The sequence below is a fragment of the Tupaia chinensis genome, unplaced genomic scaffold, assembly GCF_000334495.1.
Source record: "Tupaia chinensis unplaced genomic scaffold, TupChi_1.0 Scaffold147351_1, whole genome shotgun sequence".
Taxonomy (NCBI): domain Eukaryota; kingdom Metazoa; phylum Chordata; class Mammalia; order Scandentia; family Tupaiidae; genus Tupaia; species Tupaia belangeri.
In genome coordinates this window covers 465444-491375 of record NW_006207202.1, presented here as the reverse complement: position 1 = coordinate 491375, position 25932 = coordinate 465444, and the positions used below count along the sequence as shown (strand labels likewise).

At 47.6% G+C, this 25932-nt stretch overlaps 1 protein-coding gene and 1 long non-coding RNA gene across 2 annotated transcripts in view; one reads left to right on the top strand and one right to left on the bottom strand.

Annotated features, from left to right (window-relative positions):
• The window catches only part of DDB1 (damage specific DNA binding protein 1), a 39274-nt gene extending 18350 nt beyond the window's left edge, over nucleotides 1-20924 (top strand). The window contains exons 11-27 of the mRNA XM_006169632.3: nucleotides 4112-4187; nucleotides 4286-4394; nucleotides 6775-6953; nucleotides 7051-7214; nucleotides 7292-7399; nucleotides 7541-7748; nucleotides 10303-10398; nucleotides 10499-10610; nucleotides 12076-12199; nucleotides 12508-12672; nucleotides 13643-13737; nucleotides 17546-17716; nucleotides 18067-18176; nucleotides 18440-18609; nucleotides 18809-18911; nucleotides 19619-19742; nucleotides 20157-20924. Of these exons, the coding sequence (XP_006169694.1) occupies nucleotides 4112-4187; nucleotides 4286-4394; nucleotides 6775-6953; nucleotides 7051-7214; nucleotides 7292-7399; nucleotides 7541-7748; nucleotides 10303-10398; nucleotides 10499-10610; nucleotides 12076-12199; nucleotides 12508-12672; nucleotides 13643-13737; nucleotides 17546-17716; nucleotides 18067-18176; nucleotides 18440-18609; nucleotides 18809-18911; nucleotides 19619-19742; nucleotides 20157-20240 (2198 nt within the window). The 3' untranslated portion in view covers nucleotides 20241-20924. The remainder of the gene's footprint in view (nucleotides 1-4111; nucleotides 4188-4285; nucleotides 4395-6774; nucleotides 6954-7050; nucleotides 7215-7291; nucleotides 7400-7540; nucleotides 7749-10302; nucleotides 10399-10498; nucleotides 10611-12075; nucleotides 12200-12507; nucleotides 12673-13642; nucleotides 13738-17545; nucleotides 17717-18066; nucleotides 18177-18439; nucleotides 18610-18808; nucleotides 18912-19618; nucleotides 19743-20156) is intronic.
• On the bottom strand, nucleotides 5906-25879 carry LOC114006375 (uncharacterized). The gene is made up of 4 exons (XR_003548093.1): nucleotides 25376-25879; nucleotides 23327-23450; nucleotides 22645-22919; nucleotides 5906-5945 (listed from the first exon to the last, which is right to left on the bottom strand). It is a non-coding gene; the product is annotated as an uncharacterized LOC114006375 (long non-coding RNA).
• Between the last annotated feature and the right edge of the window lie 53 nt (nucleotides 25880-25932).

Sequence of the window (25932 nt, the reverse complement as noted above, 5' to 3'; positions counted from 1 at the left end):
GAAAACTTAAAAAAGACCAGTCAGGGACCAGCAGGTGGCATGGTGATTAAGGCACTGGATCCCACGTGGCTGACTCTGTGGTTCGAGTCTCGGACCTGGTAGAAAACGTGTCAGATTGTGTGCATGCATGCCCAAAACCCCCGAAAAAAAATGAAGAAGGGATTGTGATGTGGCCATCTCCTTCTCAACCTGGGAGTGGCGAGTGATTTCTCACTTTCTCTACCTCTTTGTCTCCCTCTGTCTCTGTCCAGTGAGTGCACTCACCCCATGGCAAAAGAAAGAAAGAAAGAAAGAAAGAAAGAAAGAGAGAGAAAAGGCAGTAGGATGGGATTAGCCCTACCAGATGATGAAACATACTCATAAACTTCAGTAATTAAAGTATAATTTGGGGACCAGCAGGTGTAGTGGTGGTGGAGGGCACCGGACTCCCACATGGCCAGCTGTAGTTCAAGTCCTGGACCTGGCAATTTGCTTTCTCATTCTTCCTCTTTCTCTCTTTCTGTCTCTCACTCTGTCCCTCTCTGGTCAGATTAAAATAAATTAATTAAGTTAAATAAAAAATTAATTATTTAAAAAAAAATAAGTGTAGTTTTGAGGTCAGCAGATGGCATAGTGGTTAAGGCATTGGACTCCCATATGGCTGACCATGGTTCGAGGACCTAGTAGCTTGATTGCTCTTTCACTCTCTGGTGAGTGCATGTGCCCTATAGCAAGGTAAAAAGTAAATAGTTCTTTTTTAAAAATATGTATAGTTTTGTTACATAAGTAGGTATAGCTTAATGGGCAGAATTAAAAGTCCAGAAATAGACAAAATTATATGTGGAAATTTAGTGGGCAGTTCAGTGAGATAAAGACTTTTTTTGGGGGGAGAGGTTTTTTGCTATAGGGCATGTGCGCTCACCAGAAGCACAGACAGACAGCGAGAAATCACTCTCCAGGGGGGATGGCCATGCCGCAATCCCTTCTCCTCCATTCTCCTCTAGGGATCTTGGGCACACACGCACACATGCCTGGCGTGAGTTTAAGCCACTGGGTTCAGGACTCGAACTGCAGTTGGATACATGGAAGTCCAGCAACATAGCCATTACACTAACTGCTGGCCACCAAGACTTTTTTTTTAAAAGAGATTTTTTGCTATTCTCAGAAGAGAGAGAGACAGAAAGCAAGAAATAAAGGGATGGCCATGCGGCAATTCCTTTTCCTTCATTTTCCATCCAGGATTTTGGGCACACATGCACTCTTGCTCTGCTTGAGTTTCAAGCTGCCGGGTCCCAGACTGAAACCACGATTGACCATGTGGGAGTCCAGTGATGTAACCATTATACTATCTGCTGGTTCCAAAAGATGAGACTTTTAAATAACTGTTATTGGGATAACTACTAGTTATTTAGGAAAAGGTAAGTTTGGTCCGTATTGCTAGAATATAAATGGATCAGAGATTTAATGTAAAAAATGAAGCCATGTCAAAGCTAAAAGAAAAAGTTAGTGAATTCGTTTATAATTTTGGAGTAGGGAAGGTTTTTAAACTATGAGTTAAAGTATATAGGTCAAAAAGATTAATAAATTAAACTACAGGGACCAATAGGTAGTGTGGTGATTAAGGCGCTGGACAATCCCATGTGGCCAAGGACGGATCGAGTTCCAGACCTGGTGGCTTGCTTTCTCACTTTCCCACTCTCTCTCTCTCTCTGGTCAAAGTAAAGTAAATTAAAGTAAATTCAACTACATGAAAATAAAATATGTATGCATATCAAAAAACCAAAACCAAAACCTACTAACTAGTCAGAAGAAATGAGAAACTAGAGAAAAATATTTGTAATTTATCTTATAAAATCCTGGTCTTCCTATAACAAATTTTTAGAAGTGGACAGGTGACAGGCCTTTGTGATAAGAGAAATACAGATCTAAACCAAACAGCAGTAGCATTTTACCAGTAGAACAAAATCCACAAGTTCGACAACAGATTATGTTAGTGAGGCTGTGTGGTAAGACACACACCTGTGCACTGACCATAGAAGGGAATCCAGCGATATGAAAGCTAGATTTAGGGATTATGCAGTAATTCCGATTTATTTTTTCGTTTTTGGGTTTTTTAAATTGAGGATGTGTGCACTCAAGAGAGAGAAAGAGAGAAAGCACCCTCAGTGGGTCATGATTATGCTCCCTAATGTTTCCTCCATTCTCCCTTCCCAACCAGGATTTTGACCATAAACACAGACCTTGTGATTCTCAAGCTGTCAAGGCCAGGATTTGAACTGTGGTCATGCATGTGGGTATGGCTGCTTTAACCACTGTGTTACAGGACTGATCCTCCAGTAATCACAGTTCTGAGCTTATGCCCTACAGACTTTTATATGTGTAAAATAACAAAAATAAGACAGATCTTCAAAGAGCTCATAGAAAATGTGTGTTATAAATAAACTATGAATTTTAAAATGTTCTATATCAGAATAAATCCATACTATAATTCTATTTTTCCATGAACTTTTGAAGTCTCCCCCATACGAGCTTAAGCAAAATACTGAAAAGGTGTCTATTAGTGGGGACTTGTTCATAAGCTGGTATATTCAGAGTATTGAATGCCATGGAGGTACAGAAAATGAGGAAACATCTTTTTTTTTTTTTTTTTTTTTTTTTGAGAGGTTTTTGCTATAGGGCGCGTGCGCTCGCCAGACAGACAGAGAGAGACAGAGAGATAGAAAGCAGGAAATCACCCCCCAGGGGGGATGGCCACGCCGCAATCCCTTCTCCTCCATTCTCCTCTCGGGATCTTGGGCACGCACGTACATGCGCCCGGCGTGAGTTTAAGCCACCGGGTCCGGGACTCGAACCGCGGTCGACTACGTGGGAGTCCAGTGACATAGCCATTACGCTAACTGCTGGTCCCAGGAAACATCGTTTTGATAAAGGCTTCAGTGTGTATTGCTGTATGAAAAATCAAGGCATAGGACAGTGTGATAGGTTATTTTATATTTCTATTTGCTTGTAATACAGTGCTTATCTTATTTCCTGAAATAAAATATATATAAAATTCTTACTGTTTACCTATTTGAGATGGATTGGAAAAGGGTGAGTGAGTGAGACTTCTGTGTGTGCTTTTTCTTTTTTTAGAGAGATTTTTGCTGTAGGGCGCTTGCGCTCACTGGAGAGACAAAGAGAGACAGATAGAAAGTGAGAAATCACACCCTAGGGTAGATGGCCACGCCACAATCCCTTCTCCTCTTGGGATTTTGAGCATACACACACACACACACACACACACACACACATTCGCCCAGCATGCTTCAAGCCAACAGGTCTGGGATTCGAAATGTGATCAGCCATGTGAGAGTCCAGTGGCATAACCATTACACCATCTGCTGGTCCTGTGTGTATATTTAAAAATGAATTTTGGACCCAGACATTTGAAGTGTGCACTGGATGCTACTGCTCAACAGGCTGAAGCCATATAGGAGTCCTGGGGTCTGTTCCTGGTCTATCCTAAAAAACCAGATGCATGTAATCCCACCACCTATAAAGCAAGAGGATTATGGCATAGTGAGACTATGATTGAAAAGAGACCACATAAAAATTAGAAAAAACAAGAAAAAAGGAATTTTTACTGAGTCAAAATATATGGAAATGTATTATCTAGTAAAAAAAAACCCCATTTAAATCATAAGCTCAAAATAGTTGTTTAAGGACCATCAGGTGGCGTTGTGGTTAAAGCGCTGGACTCCACATGACTGACCGTGGTTTGAATTCCAGATCTGGTGGCTTGAAACTCACGCTGGACGCATGTGCACGTGCACCCAAGATCCCAAGAGGAAAATGGAGGAGAGGGGATTGTGGCATGGCCATTGGCCTTGGGGGGTGATTTTTGTTTTCTTTTTGTCTCTCCAGTGAGCACACATGCCTCATAGCAAAAGTCTCTCCCCACTCAAAAAAAAAGTTGTTAAAAGTCTGACTCCTTGAGAGTCTTCGAGCCAGGAAGGAGACAGTGGAGTCTGCTCAGGACTCTGACACACAATCCCTGCTCTTCCTCCCATGGTGCAGGGCTGTCCTTTGCTAGACATGCTCCCCAAGTGTTGGTTTGTGTGATGCGCATCATACTCCTTGGTCCTTGTTCTAGGCTTATGGCCGCTGCGATCTGACCCTAACCGTGAGACAGATGACACTTTGGTGCTTTCTTTTGTGGGCCAAACCAGGTAAGAATGGGTCTGGTGCCAGCTCCAGGTGCTGGTGTGAAGGTTGTGGGCGGGGAAAGTTGGTCCTGGGCCAACCCCGGTCATCCATTCTCTTGCAGAGTTCTGATGTTGAACGGAGAGGAGGTGGAAGAAACCGAACTGATGGGTTTCGTGGATGATCAGCAGACTTTCTTCTGCGGCAACGTGGCTCATCAGCAACTTATCCAGGTGATGGCTGTGGAAGGGGCAGGCTTTACCATTTGCTCAAATGGGACCTAGAGTGCTGTACAGGGCACCACTGATTTTAAACTGCTTTTTGTGACTCTGAAAATAATGTAGAAACTGTAGGACAAAAAAATTAAAATGACCTGATAACCAGTACTCAAAGGCAACAACTCTTCTCTTAGGGGTTGCTTCTTCTAACTTTATGTTTTCTCTGCAGATGAATGTATGATTATTTCTTCGACAGACTGGCATCATTGTGTGTGTGTGTGTGTGTGTGTGTGTATGTGTGTGTATGTATATATTATATATATAAAATTTGGGGTCCTGTATTAGCAGTAAGTATGTCTTCTGAGGCACTCAAAGGTTTCCCCTTCATTTTATTTTATTTTAATTTTATTTTTAAAAAATATTTATTTTTATTTATTATTTTTAATTTGATGAGAGAAAGAGAGACAGAGAGAGAGCAAGCCACCAGATCCAAGACTCAGACCATGGTCGGCCATGTGGGAGTCCAGCACCTTAACCACCACACCACCTGCCGACACTTCCCTTCATTTTAATAGTGATACATACTTACCTATAGAAATTTGGAAAACAAACAAAACAAAACAAAACAAAAAAACAACAAAAAAAAATTTGGAAAACAGCAAAAATTGCCAAGAAGGAAACAACTCAGTCATAATGCTACCATCCGTTATATGACTGTTGGCAACCCTTTTTGCATAGTAATTATAACCAGAGCTCTTATTCTACGCTCATCCTTATTTTAAAATTTTTGGTGTTCGTTATCCGTAAGAGCCTGATTTTGAGCTCCCTCCCACCTTAGCAGTCATTTGAAGTTTAGAGTGACCCTGACACCCTCAGATTTCTGCACATCCTCCTTCTGAATTGTTCCGCTCTGTGGCCAGTGGGTAGGGCACTCAGTTATTTGAGAATTAATTAAATGTTTCCATGTTTTTATCCATCTGGTTTTCCTTTTATCCAGCTGGCAGTGGTAGATTGGTAAAAACTGGAGGGAAAGTTGTCAGTTTGTGGACCAAATGTGGGACGTGCCCAGATACTGAGTCACTGCTTTGTCAGTGTTATCTAACTATTGGCCTGAAGACTGGCACCAGCTCACCTATCTATTATTAAAGAGCTTTCATCCTTAAATGTAAACTCAATCACAATAGGTAAGATGAATCAATAGATAAGAATATCATCAACCTACTTTTTCTTTTAGTGGTAAAAGAAATTTATAAGGCATACTTCAATACAATTTTACAGCCTTTACTAAAGCACTTTAAGTAAGTTTAATGGCTCATGCATGGTAAAAGAACTTGGATTTTAATTTGCCAGAGGGTGTATACCCTTGTTGGAGACAGACAGAGAAGGGGAAAGTGGGAAAGTGATCCCCATTTATGGTCACACTGCAGTCCCTTCTTCATTTCTCCTTCCCTTTGAGAATTCAGGCACACATGCACATGCATTCGGCATATTTCTCTCCTCGCTCTCTCTGTTGTTTTGTTGTTGTTGTCGTTGTTGAGATTTTTGTCTTAGAACATGTGTGCTTGCCTGAGAGAGAGACAGAGACAGAAGGAAAATAAGAAATCACCCCCCGCCGGGGGGGGGATGGCCTCGCCTCGCCACCATCCCTTTCTGTTCCTTTCTCCTGGGATCTTGGGCACACACGCAACACATGCCCAGAGTGATTATCAGGTTGCCAGGGCTGGGACTCAAATCATGGTCAGCCATTTGCTATAACCACTGTGCCACCTACTGGCCCAAGAATGTAAGGTATTTTATAGGGTAGGGCCAGCAGATTGCATATTGTTATGTCGCTGGGCTCCCAGATGGCCAACCACTGTTAGAGCCCTGGACCTGGTTGCTTAAAACTCAACGCCGAGCATGTGTGAGTGTGTGCCCAAGATCCCGGGAGGAGAAGGGATTGAGGCATTTCTTTCTCAATTTCCCTATCACCGTCTCTCTGGAGAGGGCACATGCCCTAAGGCAGAAACCTCTACCACCCCCTCCCAAAAGAGGTATTTTATAGGTCTGACTTGGGGGTTGAGAAAAATTATTAGACTGATGGTCATAGGGTCTTGCTCCTTTGATACCTTTCCACAGGATGTAGTTTCTGTTACTAAGCAGGCCTCAGTTGGGAAGGTACAGATCTTTTCCCCCCGTCCTTAGCTGTAGTTGTGTAAACTGTAAGCTAGTCTCTTTCAGTGCTTCATCTAAAAATGTTGTAACTATAGTTGCAGGACTTTGGAAGAAAAACATAAACAGCAGGACAGGCCTTATGTTGCTTGATGTTAGGGCTGTAACAAGCAGCACTTTGTACCTTCTCACTACTGTGCAGATCCCTACAGGTGTTTGGAGACATCTTCTCTTCTTTTTCTAGATCACTTCAGCATCTGTGAGGTTGGTCTCTCAAGAACCTAAAGCTCTAGTTAGTGAATGGAAGGAGCCTCAGGGCAAGAACATCAGTGTGGCTTCCTGCAACAGTAGCCAGGTAGTGGTAGCCGTGGGAAGGGCCCTCTACTACCTGCAGATCCATCCTCAGGAGCTCCGACAGATCAGGTGTGTGCATTGCCCTGTCTGCTTATTTTCTTCCCCTGCTCTTTGGGATTTCTTTGGTCCTTGGATTCCTTCCTCTGCCATATTCCTCTTTGTTTAGCCACACAGAGATGGAACATGAAGTGGCCTGCTTAGACATCACCCCATTAGGGGACAGCAGTGGGCTGTCCCCTCTTTGTGCCATCGGCCTCTGGACGGACATCTCAGCACGGATCTTGAAGCTGCCATCTTTTGAACTGCTGCACAAGGAGATGCTGGGTGGAGGTAGGGATCATTTAGGGACCTGGATTGGGATCAGTTCTGAATGTGGAACCAGAACTCAGTGTCCCCTTTTTCTGCAGAGATCATTCCTCGCTCCATCCTGATGACCACCTTTGAGAGCAGCCACTACCTCCTCTGTGCCTTGGGAGATGGGGCACTTTTCTACTTCGGGCTCAACATCGAGACAGGTGAGAGCAGCCCCTTGAGTGAGGGGTTTTCAGAAACAGCATGCGGGAGCTGTGTTGTGTGTTGCTTTTGAACCCTCGTGATCCTGCCGCTTGTCCGTTTGCTTTCCTTCCTCCTTTCTCCTGATGCCGTTCTCTCTGTAGGCTTGTTGAGCGACCGTAAGAAGGTGACTTTGGGCACCCAGCCCACGGTATTGAGGACTTTCCGTTCTCTTTCTACCACCAACGTCTTTGCTTGCTCTGACCGCCCCACTGTCATCTACAGCAGCAACCACAAATTGGTCTTCTCCAATGTCAACCTCAAGGAGGTGAACTACATGTGTCCCCTCAACTCTGATGGCTATCCGGATAGGTGAGCCTCTTTCTTGTCTTCATCAAGGGCCCTTGACTGAGAGCACCATCATGTTGTTTTCAAACCTCCTTCGCATGCCCTCGTCTTTTTTTTATTTATTTTTTTTAAACCAGTGTCAAAATCAGTAAATAGCCGGAATGGGAAATATAGAGTAGAAATTCTCCATGTGGCTGCACATTAGAAACACCTGAGAAACTTTTAAAAAGTACTTTCATTTTTTTTCTTAATATTTCGGAGAGTGAGATGGAGGGGGGGAGAGAGAGAGAGAGAGAGAGAGAGAGCGAGCGAGCGAGCGAGCATCCTCATGGGGAGTGCTCATGCCGCAATTCCTTGTTCCCCATTTCTCTATCCTTTTGGGATTTGGGGCATACATGCACACCTGCCTAGTGTGTTTTTTGGCCACTGGATTCGGGGTTTGAACTGCATAGTTGGCCATGTGAGAACCAGCCTCTTTAACCACCATGCCATGGGCTGGCCTGAATTTAGAGAGTTTTTTGAATCTTCATATTTCTTTTTTTCCTTCCCTTTAAAAATAATTATTTATTTAATTTTTATTAATTATTATTTTAATTTGTATAGTTACCAGAAAGAAAGACAGGAAGAGAGAGTGGGGAAGTGAGAAAGCAAGCTACCAGGTCTGGGACTCTGGCCTTGTGCGTATCCAGTCTTAACTACCCAGCAGGGCCCAGAGTCTTCGATTTCTGAGTCAGTGAGTCTGAGGATGGGCTCTATAATCTAAAGTTTGAGAGAACTTCCCAGGTTATCCAGATTATTAGTCAAGTTTCCAATCCCCTGATTTAGAGGTCATCGTGTATTCCCCTAGAGCAGGGTTCTCAAAGGGGAGGCCTCATTTAGCAGAATGACTAGGAAGATTGTTAGAAATGCAGATTCTCAGGGCCACAGGTACATGGTGGCTAGAAGAACACTAGAGGGACCAGCAGTTGGCGTAATGGCTATGTCACTGGACTCCCATGTAAGTTGACCGCGGTTTGAGTCCCGGACCTCATGAGTCTAGGCGCGTGTGCATGCGTACCCAAGATCCTGAGAGGAGAATGGAGGAGAAGGGATTGCAGTATGGCCATCCTCCCTGGGGGGTGATTTCTCTCTTTCTGGTGAGCGCATACACCCTATAGCAAAAAAATAAAAATAAAAAAGAACACTAGACTCCCACATGACCAATTGCAGTTCGAGTCCTAGACCTAGCAGCTTGCTTTCTCTCCCACTGTCCCCCCCCCCATCAAATTAAAATAAGTAAGTAAAGTTGATTAAAATACTAAAAAAGAAAAAAGAAATGCAAATTATCAGCATTGGTCCCTACAGACTGCCCTTTGTTTTTTTAGAATTAATTTTTATTTAATATTATTCATTGTCATTATTTAATTAATTTATTTATTTTGAAGTTGGGTAGAGAGAAGGAAAGTGAGAAAGCAAGTTGCCAGGTACGAGAATCGAACCTCAGTCAGCTGTCTTTAACACACCACCTGCCCGACCCACAGACTGCCTTTTTTTTTTTGGAGAGGTTTTTGCTATAGGGCGCGTGCGCTCGCCAGACAGACAGAGAGAGACATAGAGACAGAAAGCGAGAAATCACCCCCCAGGGGGGATGGTCACGCCGCAGTCTCTTCTCCTCCATTCTCCTCTCGGGATCTTGGGCACGCACGCACACGCGCCCGGCGTGAGTTTTAAGCCACCGGGTCTGGGACACGAACCGTGGTCGACTACGTGGGAGTCCAGCGACATAGCCATTACGCTAACTGCTGGTTCCCATGCCTTTTAAGCCTTCCAGCTGACTCAGCACATAGTATGAGAATCGCAGTGATAGAGCAGTGATACTTTTTTCCCTTAATCTTGACTGCGCATTGTCCCCCCCCCCCTTTTTTTTGTGGGGGGGGAGGTTTTTACTGTAGGGTGCATGTATGCCAGAAAGAGACAGACAGAAAGCGAGAAATCACCCCCCCGCGGGGATGGCTGTGCTGAAATCCCTTCTCCTCCATTCTCCTCTCAGGATCTGGGTCACGCACGTGTGAGTTTTAAGCTACTAGGTCCAGGACTCAAACTGCAGTCGACTACATGGGAGTCCAGCAACATAGCCATTACACCACCTGCTGGTTCCCATATTACCATTATATGGAGAACTGTCAAAAATGTCAGACTAGGGGCCGGCAGGTGGCGTGGTGGTTAAGGGTGCTGGACTCCCATATGGCGGACCATGGTTTGAGTCCCGGACCTGGAGGCTTGCTTTCTCACTTTTTCACTCTGTCCTTCTCTGGTCAAACTGAAATAAATAAAGTTAAATAAAGTAACTCTGGAAAAAAAAAAAAAAGTCAGACTAGGCTGCCCTGAGCAGTTATATGAGAATATCATGTAGGTGGGGCGAGGCATCAAAATTCTTATAAGATTCCCCAGGTGATTTTTAGCATAGATTCCGAGTTGAGAACTATTTAAATTTAAACTGGTGTAATTCTGCCTTGTTTTTCTTCCCTTTATGGAGTTGTTTCTAGAATCCTTCCCTTCCTTGAGTCTCCTCAGTCTAAACCCAGACCCTTCTTTCCAGCCTGGCACTGGCCAACAACAGCACCCTCACCATTGGTACCATCGATGAGATTCAGAAACTGCACATCCGCACCGTTCCTCTCTATGAGTCTCCCAGGTGAGGGAGGGGTAGCAGAGCTGCAGAGAGCGGTGGTCTGGGAGGTGCTGGAGGGTGCTTCCCACTTGCTGACTGGCACTGTTCCATTCTTGTTCTTCAGGAAGATCTGTTACCAGGAAGTGTCCCAGTGTTTTGGGGTCCTCTCGAGCCGCATTGAAGTCCAAGACACAAGTGGGGGCACAACTGCTCTGAGGCCCAGTGCCAGCACCCAGGTCAGGGCAATGGGTGAAGAAAGATGGCATTGAGCTGGGGCCGTCAAGCTTTCTGTAAAGGGTCAGTTGGCAAACACAAGCCATGTGGTCTCAGTGGCAGCTCCCCCATTTTGCCATTGTAGCACAAAAGCAGCTGCAGGCAACAGGTGGGCATAGCTGGGTTCCAATAAAACTTCATAAGAAACAGTTGCTACTTGGTGGCCTTTGGGCATGCATGATTCTTCCCTTCAACAGTTTGGATGCCTGGTAGGGCAAGTGTACTGGTACAGCACAGTGATACGTAAGAGCATGGAGTTTGGGGTCCGGCAGAACTAGCTTTGAGAATTATTGCTGGCTCTGTGACCTTGGCCAAGGGTAGCCTTCAGGTTTCTCATCCGCAAGAGGATAATAGGATGACCCAGAGCTGCACGTAATCCACTCAATGGCGATGTTAGCTGATCATTTTCTTCCACATATTCTCTGCTTGAGGATCTCTTCCCTTAGTCCAGAGTGGAAGGTCTTTATGCTTTTTAAATTATTAGATTGTCGAGAAAGTCATGATGCATTTTTGCATAGAAAAAGGTGGGCATAGCTGGGTTCCAATAAAACTTCATAAGAAACAGTTGCTACTTGGTGGCCTTTGGGCATGCATGATTCTTCCCTTCAACAGTTTGGATGCCTGGTAGGGCAAGTGTACTGGTACAGCACAGTGATACGTAAGAGCATGGAGTTTGGGGTCCGGCAGAACTAGCTTTGAGAATTATTGCTGGCTCTGTGACCTTGGCCAAGGGTAGCCTTCAGGTTTCTCATCCGCAAGAGGATAATAGGATGACCCAGAGCTGCACGTAATCCACTCAATGGCGATGTTAGCTGATCATTTTCTTCCACATATTCTCTGCTTGAGGATCTCTTCCCTTAGTCCAGAGTGGAAGGTCTTTATGCTTTTTAAATTATTAGATTGTCGAGAAAGTCATGATGCATTTTTGCATAGAAAAATACGTCATGACTTTCCCGACAACCTAATATTACTATTTGAAGCGCTCTTCTACCCTTCCCATTGAGAATGGTGGAGTTTGACACTGGGCCTGGGATTTGAACCGTAGTTATCAACTTGGGTTGTCTGAGTCCCTTTATAGCTTTGCCTGATTTGTGGCATCACTATTTTGTCTTCATTGACCCTTAGATTCCTGCCATTGAGATAGGAGATAGTTAGCACACATACAGTTAGAGTATAGGCCCACAGGGCATTTGGGCTCCAGTCCCCCCAAGTTCCTGCATCACACCGCAGACTGATGTGTCAGTTGCACATGTAAAGTGGCTCCTCATCCTTGGTTTCTGTGTCCTCTGAACCTTGCTGATCATCGAGCTCCACTCGAGCTGCTAGCTGTAGTTCTCTGCACTCAGATCCAGCCTCCTCCCTGATCTGTCCCAACCTAGGTTCCAGCACCTGTTTGTGAGAGGGGTGACGTGTGTTCTCTGTTCTCAGGCCCTGTCCAGCAGTGTCAGCTCCAGCAAGTTGTTCTCCAGCAGCACAGCTCCCCACGAGACGTCCTTTGGAGAAGAGGTGGAAGTGCACAACCTCCTTATCATTGACCAGCACACCTTTGAAGGTGCACATGAGCTTTTCAGGTCACTTGTACCTTGTCCTCTCCCAGCTAGGCTCATACAGTCTGCAGGCTTGACAGTGTGGCCAACCATCCTAGGAGAAGAAAGGAGGGGAGGGGACATCTTTGAGCTGGCAGTGGATCTGGAGTGTTAGTGTCCTTTCTTCAGCATACACTGCTGGAGGACAGACTGAGGAGACAGACTGCAGGAGGTGCATAGTCTCACCAGGCCTCCTGGAAGTACAGGATTACATTGCATGGGGAAGTGGGCAAGGTGTCCTCAGCCAGTCATCTCGGCTCCTCTCTCCATCTAGTGCTTCATGCCCACCAGTTTCTGCAGAATGAGTATGCCCTCAGCCTGGTCTCCTGCAAGTTGGGCAAAGACCCCAACACATACTTCATTGTGGGTACAGCCATGGTGTATCCTGAAGAGGCGGAGCCCAAGCAGGGTCGGATTGTGGTTTTTCAGTATTCAGATGGTAAGTGGACGCTGCCTCCTGCCTCTGACAACCTGAATTACTGGGAAAGTAAGCAGATGGGCTGAGCTTCCTGCCTCAGTTAAGCCGTAGGAGGAGGACTTGGGCTAATTGCTGGGAAGAGGTGTTCTTTCCCTTCTTCTCGAGGGTGTTGATTGAATTTTGGAGCAGATGAACCTGGACCCAAGTAAAATCTAGCTTGTATTCTTTTTCTGCTGTTCAAAAGAAAGAAAAAAGAGTGGGGAAGAGAGGTGAACTGATGGGTAAGAGTGTAAGGGCCAGAAAGCGTAAAGGTCCTTATTTTGTTTTCCATTGGGTTGCTCATTGAGGTGCTCGTTCCAGCTTTAGCACTTCGCGTTTATTTCTCCCTGTCTTTTCTCATCGCTTCTGTCCAAGGTGATCCTAAGACTAGCCATCAGCCCACAGATTTTAGATGGCTGAGGGGGCATTTGGTTTCTATCTTGAGATAGATCTAGAGTTTGAGAAGGGGAGGCAGATCTTGGATTCCATCTGCATTGGCTGCACAATAACTTGGGGTGCATACTTCAGGTGTAGTTAACCCCAATGTATACACTCTTGCTTTTTCAGCTGAGTGGTTTTGAGGGGCAAGAATCAGAGAGATAATCAGGGATTGTTTTCACAGTTAAGTGTGGGCTCAGAAAAGACACTCAAGAATGTCTTTTTGGGACCAGCAGTTAGCGTAATGGCTATGTCGCTGGACTCCCACGTAGTTGACCGTGGTTCATGTCCCGGACCTGGTGGCTTAAAACTCACGTTGGGCGTGTGTGCGTGCGTGTCCAAGATCCCAAGAGGAGAATGGAGAAGAGATTGCGGCGTGACCATCCCCCCTGGGGAGTGTTTTCTCGCTTTCTGTCTCTCTGTCTCTTTCTGTCTGTCTGGTGAGCGCATGCGCCCTATAGCAAAAACCTCTCCAAAAAAAAAAAAAAAAAAGAATGTCTTTTTGTCTCCCCAGGAAAACTACAGACTGTGGCTGAAAAGGAAGTGAAAGGGGCCGTTTACTCGATGGTGGAATTTAATGGGAAACTGTTAGCCAGCATCAATAGCACGGTGAGACCCTAACCACTCCGTGTTCTCTTTTAGGTTGTAGATTTTATGTCTCCAGGGCCTACGCGTGTCCATTTTAAGGGTACCAAAGTGATGGGTGTGGAGGATGGAACTCTTAAGATGGCGGTCTGGGAGGCTGAGGTTAAACCAGGCATTGGACTTGATGCCCCATGAGTATCAGATCTGAGTGCTGTGGGAACTGAGGAAGGGGTGAGAGCAGTAGCCCCTGCACTTAATGCAGGGTGTTTGTTCCATGTCTAAAGAATATGTCAGGGGACCAGCAGTTGGTGTAATGGCAATGTTGCTGGACTCCCATATAGTCAACCACGGTTTGAGTCCCAGACCCACTGGCTTAAAAACTTACACCGGGTGCGTGTGCGTGCGTGCCCAAGATCGCAAGAGGAGAATGGAGGAGAAGGGATTGTGGCGTGGCCATCCCCCCTGGGGGGTGATTTCTTGCTTTCTGTCTCTGTCTGTCTCTGTCTTTCTGGTGAGCACACACACCCTATAGCAAAAACCTCTCAAAAAAAAAGAAAAATCACACATAGGGAACAAAATGAGTCAAGATTATATTATCCTAAACATTTAAATACTGGTCCCATGAAATATTCCATGGTCTTCTGCCATAATCATTTCCTCCCTTGCAAAAAGTTTTCAGCTTTATTGAGTTATAATTGACAAAAATTGTAAATATTTAAATGTGCAGCTCCATTCTTTTTTTAATTTGTGATGGAGTGTGTGTGCACACTTGAGAGAGAGAAGAGCACCTTCCACAGGGTCTGACCACTCTGATCCCCTCCCTCCGTCCCTCCAGCCTGTTGGTTCTTTGGCACTTGTGCACATGCCCAGTGTGTCTTAGGCTGATTGGGCCTGGAATTTGCACTGCAGTTATCACTTGAGATGCAGCTTCTCTTGAGCAGCACGTTACCACTGTGCTATGGAACTAGCCTTCAACTTGATGTTTTGATTTACGAAATTACTTTTAATTGCCAAAGAGTGTGTGTGCACGTGCCAGAGAGAAACAGAGAAAGGGAAGAGGGGAAAAGTACACCTCATATCTCTATCCTGTTGGGATTTGGGGCAGGCATGCACACTCTCCTGCATGTTTTTCAAGCCTCTTGGGCCAGGATTTGACCTTTGCTTGGCCATATGGGAACCAGCTTCCTTAACTACCAGGCCATAGGGCTGACCCTTAAAATAGAAGGTAAGTTAGGGGCCAGCAGGTGGTGTGGTGATTGAGGTGCTGGACTCCCACATGGCTGACCTCAGTTTTTTTCTTTTTTAAAAGAGAGGTTTTTGCTATAGGGCATGTGTACTCACCAGAGAGACAGAAAGCGAGAAGTCACCCCCCAGGGGGTATAGCCATGCCGCAATCCCTTCTCCTCCATTCTCCTCTTGGGATCTTGGGCACTCACGCACACGTGCCCGGCGTGTGTTTATGCAGCCTAGTCTGGGACTCCAACCATGGTCAACTACATGGGAGTCCAGCGATGTAACCATAATGCCATCTGCTGGTCCCGCTGACCACAGTTTTGAGTCCTGGACCTGGCGGCTTACTTTCTCTTTCTCTTTCTCTTTCTCTTTCTCTTTCTCTTTCTCTTTCTCTTTCTCTTTCTCTTTCTCTTTCTCTCTCTCTCTCTCTCTCGGGTCAGATTAAAAAATGATGATGATGATGAATAAAATTAAATAATTCTTTTTTAAAAAGGATAAATTTCACAAATCAAATAAATTTGGAAAATGCTGTATCCTGGGTCTACTCTCTTGGAGCATCACAGTAAATCGTAACATGTTTGAAGTACTAAGAAGACTTGAGTATAGAAATATTATTTAAATTTATTTTATTTTATTAAATTTTGCCAGAGGGCGCATGCACTTAGGAGATGGAGAGGGAAGAAAGGGAGAAGGTACACTCCACGGGGGATGGTCATGCTGCAATTCCTTCTCTTTCATTTCTTTCTCCTGTTGATATTTTAGGCACACGTGGAAATGCGTGTACCCAAAATACAAGTATGTTTTTCAAGCTACCAGGTCCAGGATTGGAACTGTGAGGTCAGCCATGCCGTGTAGGATCCAGCTGCCTTAACCACCATGCCACTAGCTGGCCTGCATAACTTCATGTTTTACATTGATGGTTTCTGGTCATATGTTCATTTAGGAAATACTAATTTTACACTTGTTGTATGCCAGGCGCTATTTTTGTAGCTGAGATACAGGACTATACAAAATGGACAAAGAGCTTTTGGAGCTTAGTGAGCAAATCAAACAAATCTATAGTAAGTGGATGTGAGAAGTAAGGGGGCATGGACCAAGGAGCACCAGGATGACACGGAAGGTGGGGAATTGCTGTTACAGCAGGTGTCAGAGGGTCTCGTGGGAACAATGATACCTGGGCAGTTCCTGAAGGAGGGGGAGTGAGGAAGCATTCCTGTGTCTGGGGCAAATACAGAAGTGTGAGCAGGCCTGGTGCCCAGGGGAGCAAGCTGTTGGGATGGCGAGAGGGAAGTCAGAAAAGCAGCTGGTGGCCAGAACATGGGGAACCTGGTGGGCTGTTGGAAGGCTTCAGATTTTACCCTGAGGGTGATGGAAGCTTCTGGTGGGTTCGAGCAAGAATTTGCACATGATTGAACTTGTATTTTGAAAACATGATTTCTCTTCTTTGGGAAGACTTAGGAGACTCAGGATAAGAAGCAGCAAAGTCGGTTAGGAAGTTCTTGGAATAATCCAGTCAGCCACCAATGGTTGCTGGGCCCAGGGCAGTGATGGAGGAAAGGACACAGAGTGGTCAGAGTCTGCCTAGGTTAGGGAGGATTGAGGGCTTTTAGAGATGTTTCAGAGATGAGGTATGAGAAGTGGGGGAAGAAAACGTCAAGGGTTTTGATGTGATCAGTGGAAAGGACGGTTTCATTTACTGATATTGGGAAGATTGTTAGTGGTGCAGGTTCAGAGCAGAAACCAGAGGTTTGGTTTTGGATACCCTAAGTTTCAGTGGTAACTGGACTAGAGGTTTGAAGTCCAGAGAGTGGTGAGGCTGGCGATGTCAGTGTGACAGTTACTAAGTGCATTTAAAGCTAAAAGTCTGAATGAGATCTCTTAGGATCATCGATCCACTGAACATGGGCAGAGAAAGAAATAAAGACTGAGCTCCGGACCATTCAGCATTTAAAAATTGGAGTGATAAAGAGGATCAAGCCAAATAGGAAAGGGTGACAAGTGAAGCAGGAGGAGAACTGAGAGAACAGTGTTCTGGAAGACTTGGAAAGAGCAGGAGGGACTTGGTAAACTGCAGATATGCCAGCAGGTCAGGTAAAATAAAACATAGAATTAAGAATTGATCCTTGCTAAGACCAGCAGATGGCGTAATGGTTGCATTGCTGACTCCCACAGGTGACCATGGCTCCAGTCCCTGACCTGGCAGCATAGTGGCTATATCGCTGAACTCCCATGTAGCCGACCACGGTTCGAGTCCCAGACCCAGTGGCTTAAACTCACGCTGGGCGCGTCTGTGTGCGCGTGCCCAAGATCCCAAGAGGAGAATGGAGGAGAAGGGATTGTGGCGTGGCCATCAGACCTGGGGGGGTGATTTCTCGCTTTCTGTCTCTCTATCTTTCTGGCAAGGGCATGTACCCTATAACGAAAACCTCTCCCCTTCTGCCCCCCCCAAAAAAAGATATTCACCCCCATATCACAAAAAGCCATTTCCATCCTACATTGCTCTTTGTAGTGGTGCTGCAGGTTGAGCATTGCGTCATGGGGAACAGTTGTTCTAGGGAGATCCGGGTCTTCGGGCTGAGAGATAGTCTGCCCTCCCTAGGTGCGGCTCTACGAGTGGACGACAGAAAAGGAGCTGCGCACCGAGTGCAACCACTACAACAACATCATGGCCCTGTACCTGAAGACCAAGGGCGACTTCATCCTGGTGGGCGACCTCATGCGCTCAGTGCTGCTGCTCGCCTACAAGCCCATGGAAGGAAACTTTGAAGAGGTAGTGGGGGGCTAGAGGACAGACTTCACACTTAAGCCCTGGCCCTGTAGCTGTTGCTCTGGGGGTATAGGATTATCAAGTCCAGCAGAGGCAGAAATGTCTTCCCTGAAGGATGTTTTCCTCATTTTTGACCTCCCAACCTGAATCCATGACTAGGCTCCATCTCTGGGTGGTTGTAGCCAAATGGCCTTCATTGGCCAGATATCTGGGTGAGAAGAATCTCTTTAGCATGACTTTCACATTGAATACAGGGCTCAGTCTTCTGCGGGGTAGGGTAAAAGAAAGACAAGACCTGGAGTTGGATTCCACACAGACTGCTGATTGCGTTTTTTTGTTACACGTTGTTTAAGATTGCTCGAGACTTTAATCCCAACTGGATGAGTGCTGTGGAAATCTTGGATGATGACAATTTCCTGGGAGCTGAAAACGCCTTTAACTTGTTTGTGTGTCAGAAGGACAGGTGAACAGGCAGCCTGGGGATGGTGGGGAGGGGCTGGAGCTCCTGGGTCTGCGGTGGATGATAATATTGGGTTCCAGCACTGGGTTCCATATTGGGCTCTGGTGCTCCTCTTCTCAGAGCTAGAATCAAAGGCTGTACTTCAGTCTGTTCCTGCTGGGCACCTCCTGCAGAGTGTGGGCTCCCTAGAGACCCCTGCACACGTGTCTGCTGCACATGGTCCTGTGGTGGGCAGGAGGTCCTGACCTGCTCACGCTGCCTTTCAGTGCTGCCACCACTGACGAGGAGCGGCAGCATCTTCAGGAGGTTGGCCTGTTCCACCTGGGCGAGTTTGTCAACGTCTTCTGCCACGGCTCTCTGGTCATGCAGAATCTGGGGGAGACGTCCACCCCGACACAGGGCTCAGTGCTCTTTGGCACGGTTAATGGCATGATTGGTAAGGCTGACCCCTGCAGGGCCCACTCCCACATATGCCTCCTTCCCAGGATCACCATCTGAGGGATGAGACCAAGGTGTTGACCAGAGCAGGCTGCAACAAGCTTGTCCTCCCTTGTGCTTACCTGGTCTGCGCCGATGGGAGAGGGGTGCTGTGGGCTCTGGAGCTCTGCAGCTCACTGCCCGCCTTGTTGCTTCAGGACTGGTGACCTCCCTGTCAGAGAGCTGGTACAACCTCCTGCTGGACATGCAGAATAGACTCAATAAGGTCATCAAGAGTGTGGGCAAGATCGAGCACTCCTTATATCCTTCCCAGAGCCATCCCTGTCCTGGAAAGCACGTCCTGGCGCATACAGAGAGCCGCTTTACCCCAGCTGCTCCGGAAATGGCTGTCCTAAGTGTCTTGGCTACGCTTTCGTAGGAAACAGGATTTTTTGTTTGGATGTTTTTTTTTTTTAGGTCTTTGGCATTGGGCACGTGTACTCACCAGAGAGAGAGGGAGGGAAAGTGAGAAATCACCCCCCCACGGGGGATGTCTGTTGGAATTCCTTCTCCATTCTCTCAGGATTTGGGACACACATGCACATGTGCCAGTCGTGATTTTCAGGCTGCTGGTCTGGGGCTCAAACTGTCGTTCACTATATGGGATGTTATTATTTTTTTCTTTCTTTTTAAAGAGAGATTTTTGCTATAGAGCATGTGCACTTGCTGGAGAGGCAGAGACAGAAAGCGAGAAATCACCGTCTAGGCGGGTGGCCACACTGCAGTTCCTTCTCCTTTTGGGATTTCGGGCATGCACGCACATGTGCCTGACGCGTTTTAAGCCGCAGGGTCCAGGACTTGAACTGTGAACTGTGGCTGACTACATGGGAGTCTGGTGATGCAGCCATTATGCCATCTGCTGGTCCCTCTAAGCCTTCTGATCATCTCAGACTGTGGCTCAGAGCTGGGGATGTTGGAAAGTAAGGGTGTTTTCAGATAAGTCCGAATTCCTTAACTGACATGTCCACCTGGAGATCCTTTCACACTGAAAGAAAGACAGAGCCGGCCACCGGCTTCATCGATGGTGACTTGATCGAGAGTTTCCTGGATATCAGCCGCCCCAAGATGCAGGAGGTTGTGGCAAACCTACAGGTGAGTTGTGCAGTGTTCAGCCATGGGCCAGAAATCTAGTCCATCCTGGGGCAGGGCAGGCCGGGAGCCATCAGAACCTTGGGTACCTCTCCTCAGGTCCAAAGTGCTAGTGGGCCTTTACGGCCCTTTATACTCCTTTACTGCACGAGAGGGTAGTCTGACATACTCTACCCTCTGGGGGAGCCACTGGGTACCAGGCCCTGTACTAGGAAGTTTAGCATCCTGGAAGAGAGGATGCATGCCAGGTGGTGACCTGTGAGCCAGTTTTGCCTCCGTGGGCCTTGCTGACTGCCCTGCTGGAAGTGTGGGTTCCTGTGTGGCAGTGGTCCAGTGTGTCTTTCCCTGGGCACCCCCTACCCCAGCTGAGGAAAGAGCCCCACACTTCTCAGCTCTCTTCCCCTTTTCTCCTTTCAGTATGACGATGGCAGCGGGATGAAGCGAGAGGCCACTGCAGACGACCTGATCAAGGTGGTAGAAGAGCTAACTCGGATCCACTAGCCAAGGGCAGGGGTCCCTTTCCTGACCCTCTCCAAAGGCTTTGCCCTCCTGCGTTCCCCCTCCTCTTCCACCATTGTCTTCTTGGCCATGGGAGGCCCTTCCCTAAGCCATCCGCCCCAGAAGCCACAGGTCACCTGTGTAGAAATGGGGCTATCTTAGAACTAAAGCCAGTTCACTAGAGACCTGGGAATGGGCTGAAGGTGAAATATTTTTCTCCCTGGATTTTTACCAGTTTCACATGATTCTAACCATCATCTTAGACCACCAAGCCTTGATTGGTGTTGCCAGTTGTCCTCCTTCCGGGGAAGGATTTTGCAGCCCTTTGGCTGAAATGAAGCTGTGTGTGTGTGTGTGTGTGTGTGTGTGCGCGCGTGCGTGTCTTTCTCACACTTAATGCATTGTCTTTTTACTTCATTTGGGGGTGTGGGGAGGTTGCGGGTAGGGAAGAGGGCTGGCGGGTTTTCTTGTCTTTGAAGTGACAGCTTCCTTTTATTTTCCTCTATTGCCTTTGAGCGCATTGGTAGGCCAAGGGCTGCCAGAGTATAAAACCTGGAGATGGTGGATGATTTCCCACGCCACAGCCCTTCTGTCTCTGGGAACTGCCTTCAGAGAGAAGGCGTTTGGGGGATGTGAATTGGTTGTTAGTTTCTGAGTTTTACCAAATAAAGTAGGATTGAGAAGGTACGTTTGTTTATGCTTTTCTTCTTCCCATCCAGAGCGGTCCAGCATCCAAGGTAGACTGTACCCAGCTGACCACAAACTTAGGCAGTCTCTCCCCGTTCAGCCTTCCTGACGGCACTCATCCTTGCTGTTGGAACAACTCTTCCCAAGTAGACAAGTGACATCCAGACCTTTGCTTTGTCACATAATAATTGTGGGATCTCGAGGATGATGAGTGTCAGATATTAGAAACTGAGGGGTCTCTCTGGTTGCCCTTGGCTCTTGAGAGTCACCATTTGATTCTCAGTTGCCTCTGCTAATAACCTGCAGGGCTGGGGGTGGGAGGTCGGGGGGCAGATTGCCTGGGCTGCCTCTCCTGATCTCATTTTACACCAGGCGTGCATGCAGCATCCAGCCTTCAGCTCCTCGGTCACAGCGCAGCCCCTCTTCTGCTCTCCAGAATCCTGCTACGCATGCCTTTGGTTTTAATTCTGAGAAGGCTCAGAGAGGGCCTAAGCATCCCTCACTGGGGCTTGGCCATCCACAACCCTTTTTCCTCACCATCAGGATTTGAGCCACAGGAGCATGCACACACACTCTCCTGTTGTATTTTTCAATCCCCCAAGGCTGAGACTAGAGTGGTGGTCAGCCACATGGGCTCCGGCTTTCTGTGCACAGCACTTAACTGCTGTGGGGCTGGCCTTGCGGCGTGCCTTTTGGGTTCCCATTTTACTTCCTCTGGTCTAATCAAGTGAACCTTTGATGCTTCTGTTTGAGTAGGGCACATTTGGGGCTCACCCTTCTGTCCAGCAAACAAAGCCCGTCTTTCAGCTCAGCAGGTCATTTCTATCAGTGATCCAGTGGGAATAAAGCCTGCTCTGTCCCGACAGTGGAGCAGAGTGGATCCTAGGTATTAGCTCATTGGATGTGTTGAAGCTGGCTGGCTCCTTTAAGGCCAGCCTTTGATACTGTGTCAGGAAAACTGGTTTTAAGTTCAAATTGCGGTTTGAGAGATTCTAGCTTAGGGGGAAAAGAGTAAGGAAGCATCCCTGTTTTGAGGATCTTCTGGAGTAAGTCTCCCTCCCTGGAGAGATTCCTTATGTTTTATCACCCTCCCCTCCCCCTTGCTCTCCAGGGGTTTTTGAGGGAGGGAGATAAGAGTCTTAAAAGAAAAAAATAGGGACCAGCAGTTAGTGTAATGGCTATGTTGCTGGACTCCCATGTAGTTGACCGCGGTTTGAGTCCTGGACCCGGTGTCTTAAACTCAGGCCAGGCACGTGTGCGTGTGTGCCCAAGATCCCCGAGAGGAGAATGGAGGAGAAGGGATTGCGGCGTGGCCATCCCCTCTGGGGGGTGATTTCTCGCTTTCTATCTCTCTATCTCTGTCTGTCTGGCGAGCGCACGCGCACTATACCAAAAACCTCTCCAAAAAAAAAAAAATAATCAGCATCTCAGAAACCATAGTTTGGAAGCAAAACTGAACACTGTGATTTGAATTCTTAAAAGTCATGGTTCGAATTTGAAGAAAGCCTGCCCCTAAGCTGGAGACCAGGTTTAATGAGACAGGCGAGCAACGGTCTCCAGATTATAATTATTCAAAAACATACCATCCTAGATGGGAGGATGGACTCTAGGAAGGCCGAGATGAAAAACAGGAACGGTGGGATGATTATTCTGGTGCTGTCAGGTGGCCTGACCTGTCACCACTGGAGACTGCTTCATCAAACAGAAGGTTATTACTTACCAGTAGCTTTAGACTTGAATTTGGAGGCCAAGGAGTCCTTGCAGTGTTTTGCTGTAGTTTCTTAGTCTTGGGGATACTTGCGCAGGGTTGAATTCCAGTAACCCTTTGGACAATGACATTTTGCTGCCACACTCCCACACCCCCTCTTGAAAACCATTAATCGCCTCTGTAAGGGTGAAAGGCTGTCTGGAGCTTTGCTGCAGCCAGCTGGCCTGGCTCCATTGCAAGGAGGCACTGATGAGCTAGACTCACTCCAGGCCTCCGCACGAACAGACCTTTGGGAGAATAATAGAAACACTGACTCATCGCATGACCGTTTGGAAGGGTCACAACCCAGAGGCCGGCATTCCGCAGCCAACGGCAACTGGGATCCGCCACGCTCGCACCCTCGGTGGACGGTCTCTCTTGTTACTGTGAAGCCACAAGCCACAGACGCAGGGAGAAGCAACACAGGAATTTCATTGCAGGTATATGCCCAAACTAGTCCTTGAAGATGAACAACATTAAGTTAAGAGACTGAGTCCAAACTGGAAATGCCTCAGGTGGAAGACAAGAAGAAACAGCGAACTCCAAAGTGCGAGAGTTAACTGGAGGGAAGGAGCAAGGTGAGTGCTTTAGGGCTAAAGAAACGATGAGGAATGAAAGAAACGCCAGGAGCTGTTGAAGTTATTTGGAGACTCACCTATAGGCATAAGGGACATCAGAAGTTTCTTGAATTTCTCCTTAAGGTAAATGTGGGTTTTCTTTTAAGCACAAAGTCACATCTCAGCTGTTTCAACTACTCAATGGCCAGTACGGAGCAAGCCCTGCCAGAGAGCGAGTTTTACATGGTGAGTCTACATAAAGTGGAGTAGTCAGGGCGTGGGAGAAAGACGCCATGCAATACAACTGCATAAAAGGAGACTTTTTTTTTTTTGAGAGATTTTTGCTATAAGGTGCATGCACTTGCCAGAGAGACAGAAAGCCTGAAGTCATCCCCCACACTGCAATCCCTTCTCCATTCTCTTGTGATTTTTGGTCATGCACACACACGTCTGGTTTTTTTTTTTTTCTTTTTTGAAAGGTTTTTGCTAGAAGGTGCATGTGCTCACCAGAAAGACAGAGACAGAAAGCGAGAACTCATCCCCCTCCTCCCCCCGGGGGGGGTGGGGGGGGGGGGGAAATGGCCACGCCACAATCCGTTTTTCTCCATTCTCTTGGGATCTTGGACACGCACGCACATGCGCCCGGTGTGAGTTTAAGCCACCAGTTCTAGGACTTGAACCATAGTCGATTACATGGGAGTCCAACAACATAGCCATTATGCCAACTGTTGGTCCTCATCTGGCATGAATTTTAAGCTGCTAAAATCTGGGATTTGAACTGCGGTCAACTACATGGGAGTCCAGTTACATAACTGTAACGCCATCTGCTGGTCCTAAAAAGGAGACTTCTGTCCTGGCTGGACGTGTTGAGAATTTGTGGGTAGCTCCTAGGGCCAGGACGGAGCACCTGTGTCAGCGGAGGTGGGTCTAATAGCCACCAGGGGAAAGTGCAACCTTTGGATGTTTGAGGCAAGAAGGAAAGCTATCCTAGGATTCCAAAGGTCCTTAGGATTCGGAATGGACATAAACATGGAAATTACATTCCTTTTACAATACAGAATATTCTGGCAGCCTAAGTTGTTGATTAGAAGGTGAATCAAAACAAGTTGCGCTATGTGAACTATCTGCAAAAACTCACCCACAGGTTCAGGTAGGAAGGTCAATTTAGCAGCTTGTGTTTAACAAAAGCAACATAACATGAAGACAGAGAATCAGCAGATGGCGTAATGGCTACGTTGCTCTACTCCCATGTAGTCCACCAGGAGGTGTGGCCATCTCCCCTGGGGGGTGATTTCGGGCTTTCTGTCTTTCTGGCGAGCACATGTGCCCTGTAGCAAAAACCTCTCCAAAAAAATAAAAGGAAGACAAAAAAGACACCTAAGTTTTCCTTTACTGTAAACTCAGTAATTCACGAACTATCAGGATCACAGGGTTACCAAAAAAGCTAAGTGATATTAGATTGTATTAATAAAAACGAAGGTGTCTACAGGAGGTGACTCTAGGTTACTGTTGCCACACCTTGTTCACTTTGGAGCCACAAGTGTTAAGGACCTCGGTGACAGGCTGAGGTAGTCAGTGGGAGGGCAACAGTGGAGGCCTTAACCAAAGGAACCCGGATTGTTTAGCTGAGAAGTAAAGACGTTTCCTAACAAATGGAGTTACTTAGAACCGACCGGGCTGCTTTTTGACAGAGTCCCTTATCTGGGCAAGTATTTAGGCAGAAGTCTGACTATTGTCTGGGTGTGGAGGGGTTACTGCAGGGTGCAGGAGGTAAAACTGGTCTCTCCCAGCGAGAGACACTCAACACTTGCTCACTAGTCTGCCTCAAATCCCTGGTAGGCCTCCAGTCTCTGACCGTTGTTCAGGCACAAGGAGAGCCTTCAAGTTCTGCTTCTGGGCTCCGCTGCCCAAGACCCTCGCAGCCAACTCATCCCTCTCTCAGAACTGCAGCCGGGAGGGCCGACCCGGTGCTCCTGGGTGCCCAGAGGAGCCTATGGATTCCAGGACGGGTAGTGCCCCCAGCCAGGGAGTGGGTGGATCCACTCGTCACCTAACCCAGGGTCAGGGTGCAGACCTGCTGGAATGCCTTGAACTGCCCAGCGGAGCAATGACCCAGGGTCCCGGGTTCCGATTTCCACGATTCTCACCTCTTGACGACACAGACTTGGGCTTCACAGAGAGGGGCGATACCCTGAGCGTGCAGCCTCCGGCGCTAGCCTTGCTCCTGAAGTCTCTTTTCCTTCCAGGGCCTCAGCCTGACGCCCTCAGCCCTTCGCAGGAAGCCGCCTGCCAAACCCAGGCAGGGGGTGTGGGCCGAGGGCGAAACCCCGCCTCCAGGGGTCCCTGATCTTTGCCCCCCCCGCCCCAGGCTCCGCGCCTCCCGGAGAGGCACCGGCAGACGCGCGGCGCTGCCTTTGTGTGTTTCCCTGCGAGGTGCCGGAGATCCCCTCAACCGTCCGCCTCGTCCCCTCGCGGCCCCCGGCCCCTCCTCTCGGCGTCTCCAGCCCCCCTGCTCAGCTCCGCGTGCCAGTTCGGGAATCGCTGGTTCGCTCCCTGCAGCGCCAGGAGGAGGGGCGAGGGCTGGCAGCCCCCTCCCCCGCGCGTGCGGCGCCGGAGCCCAGCAGATCCAGGGGGACCCGCAGCGCCGGTCATGTGGGCCGGACTGCTCCTCCGAGCCGCCTGCGGCGCCGTCCCGCTGCCCCCG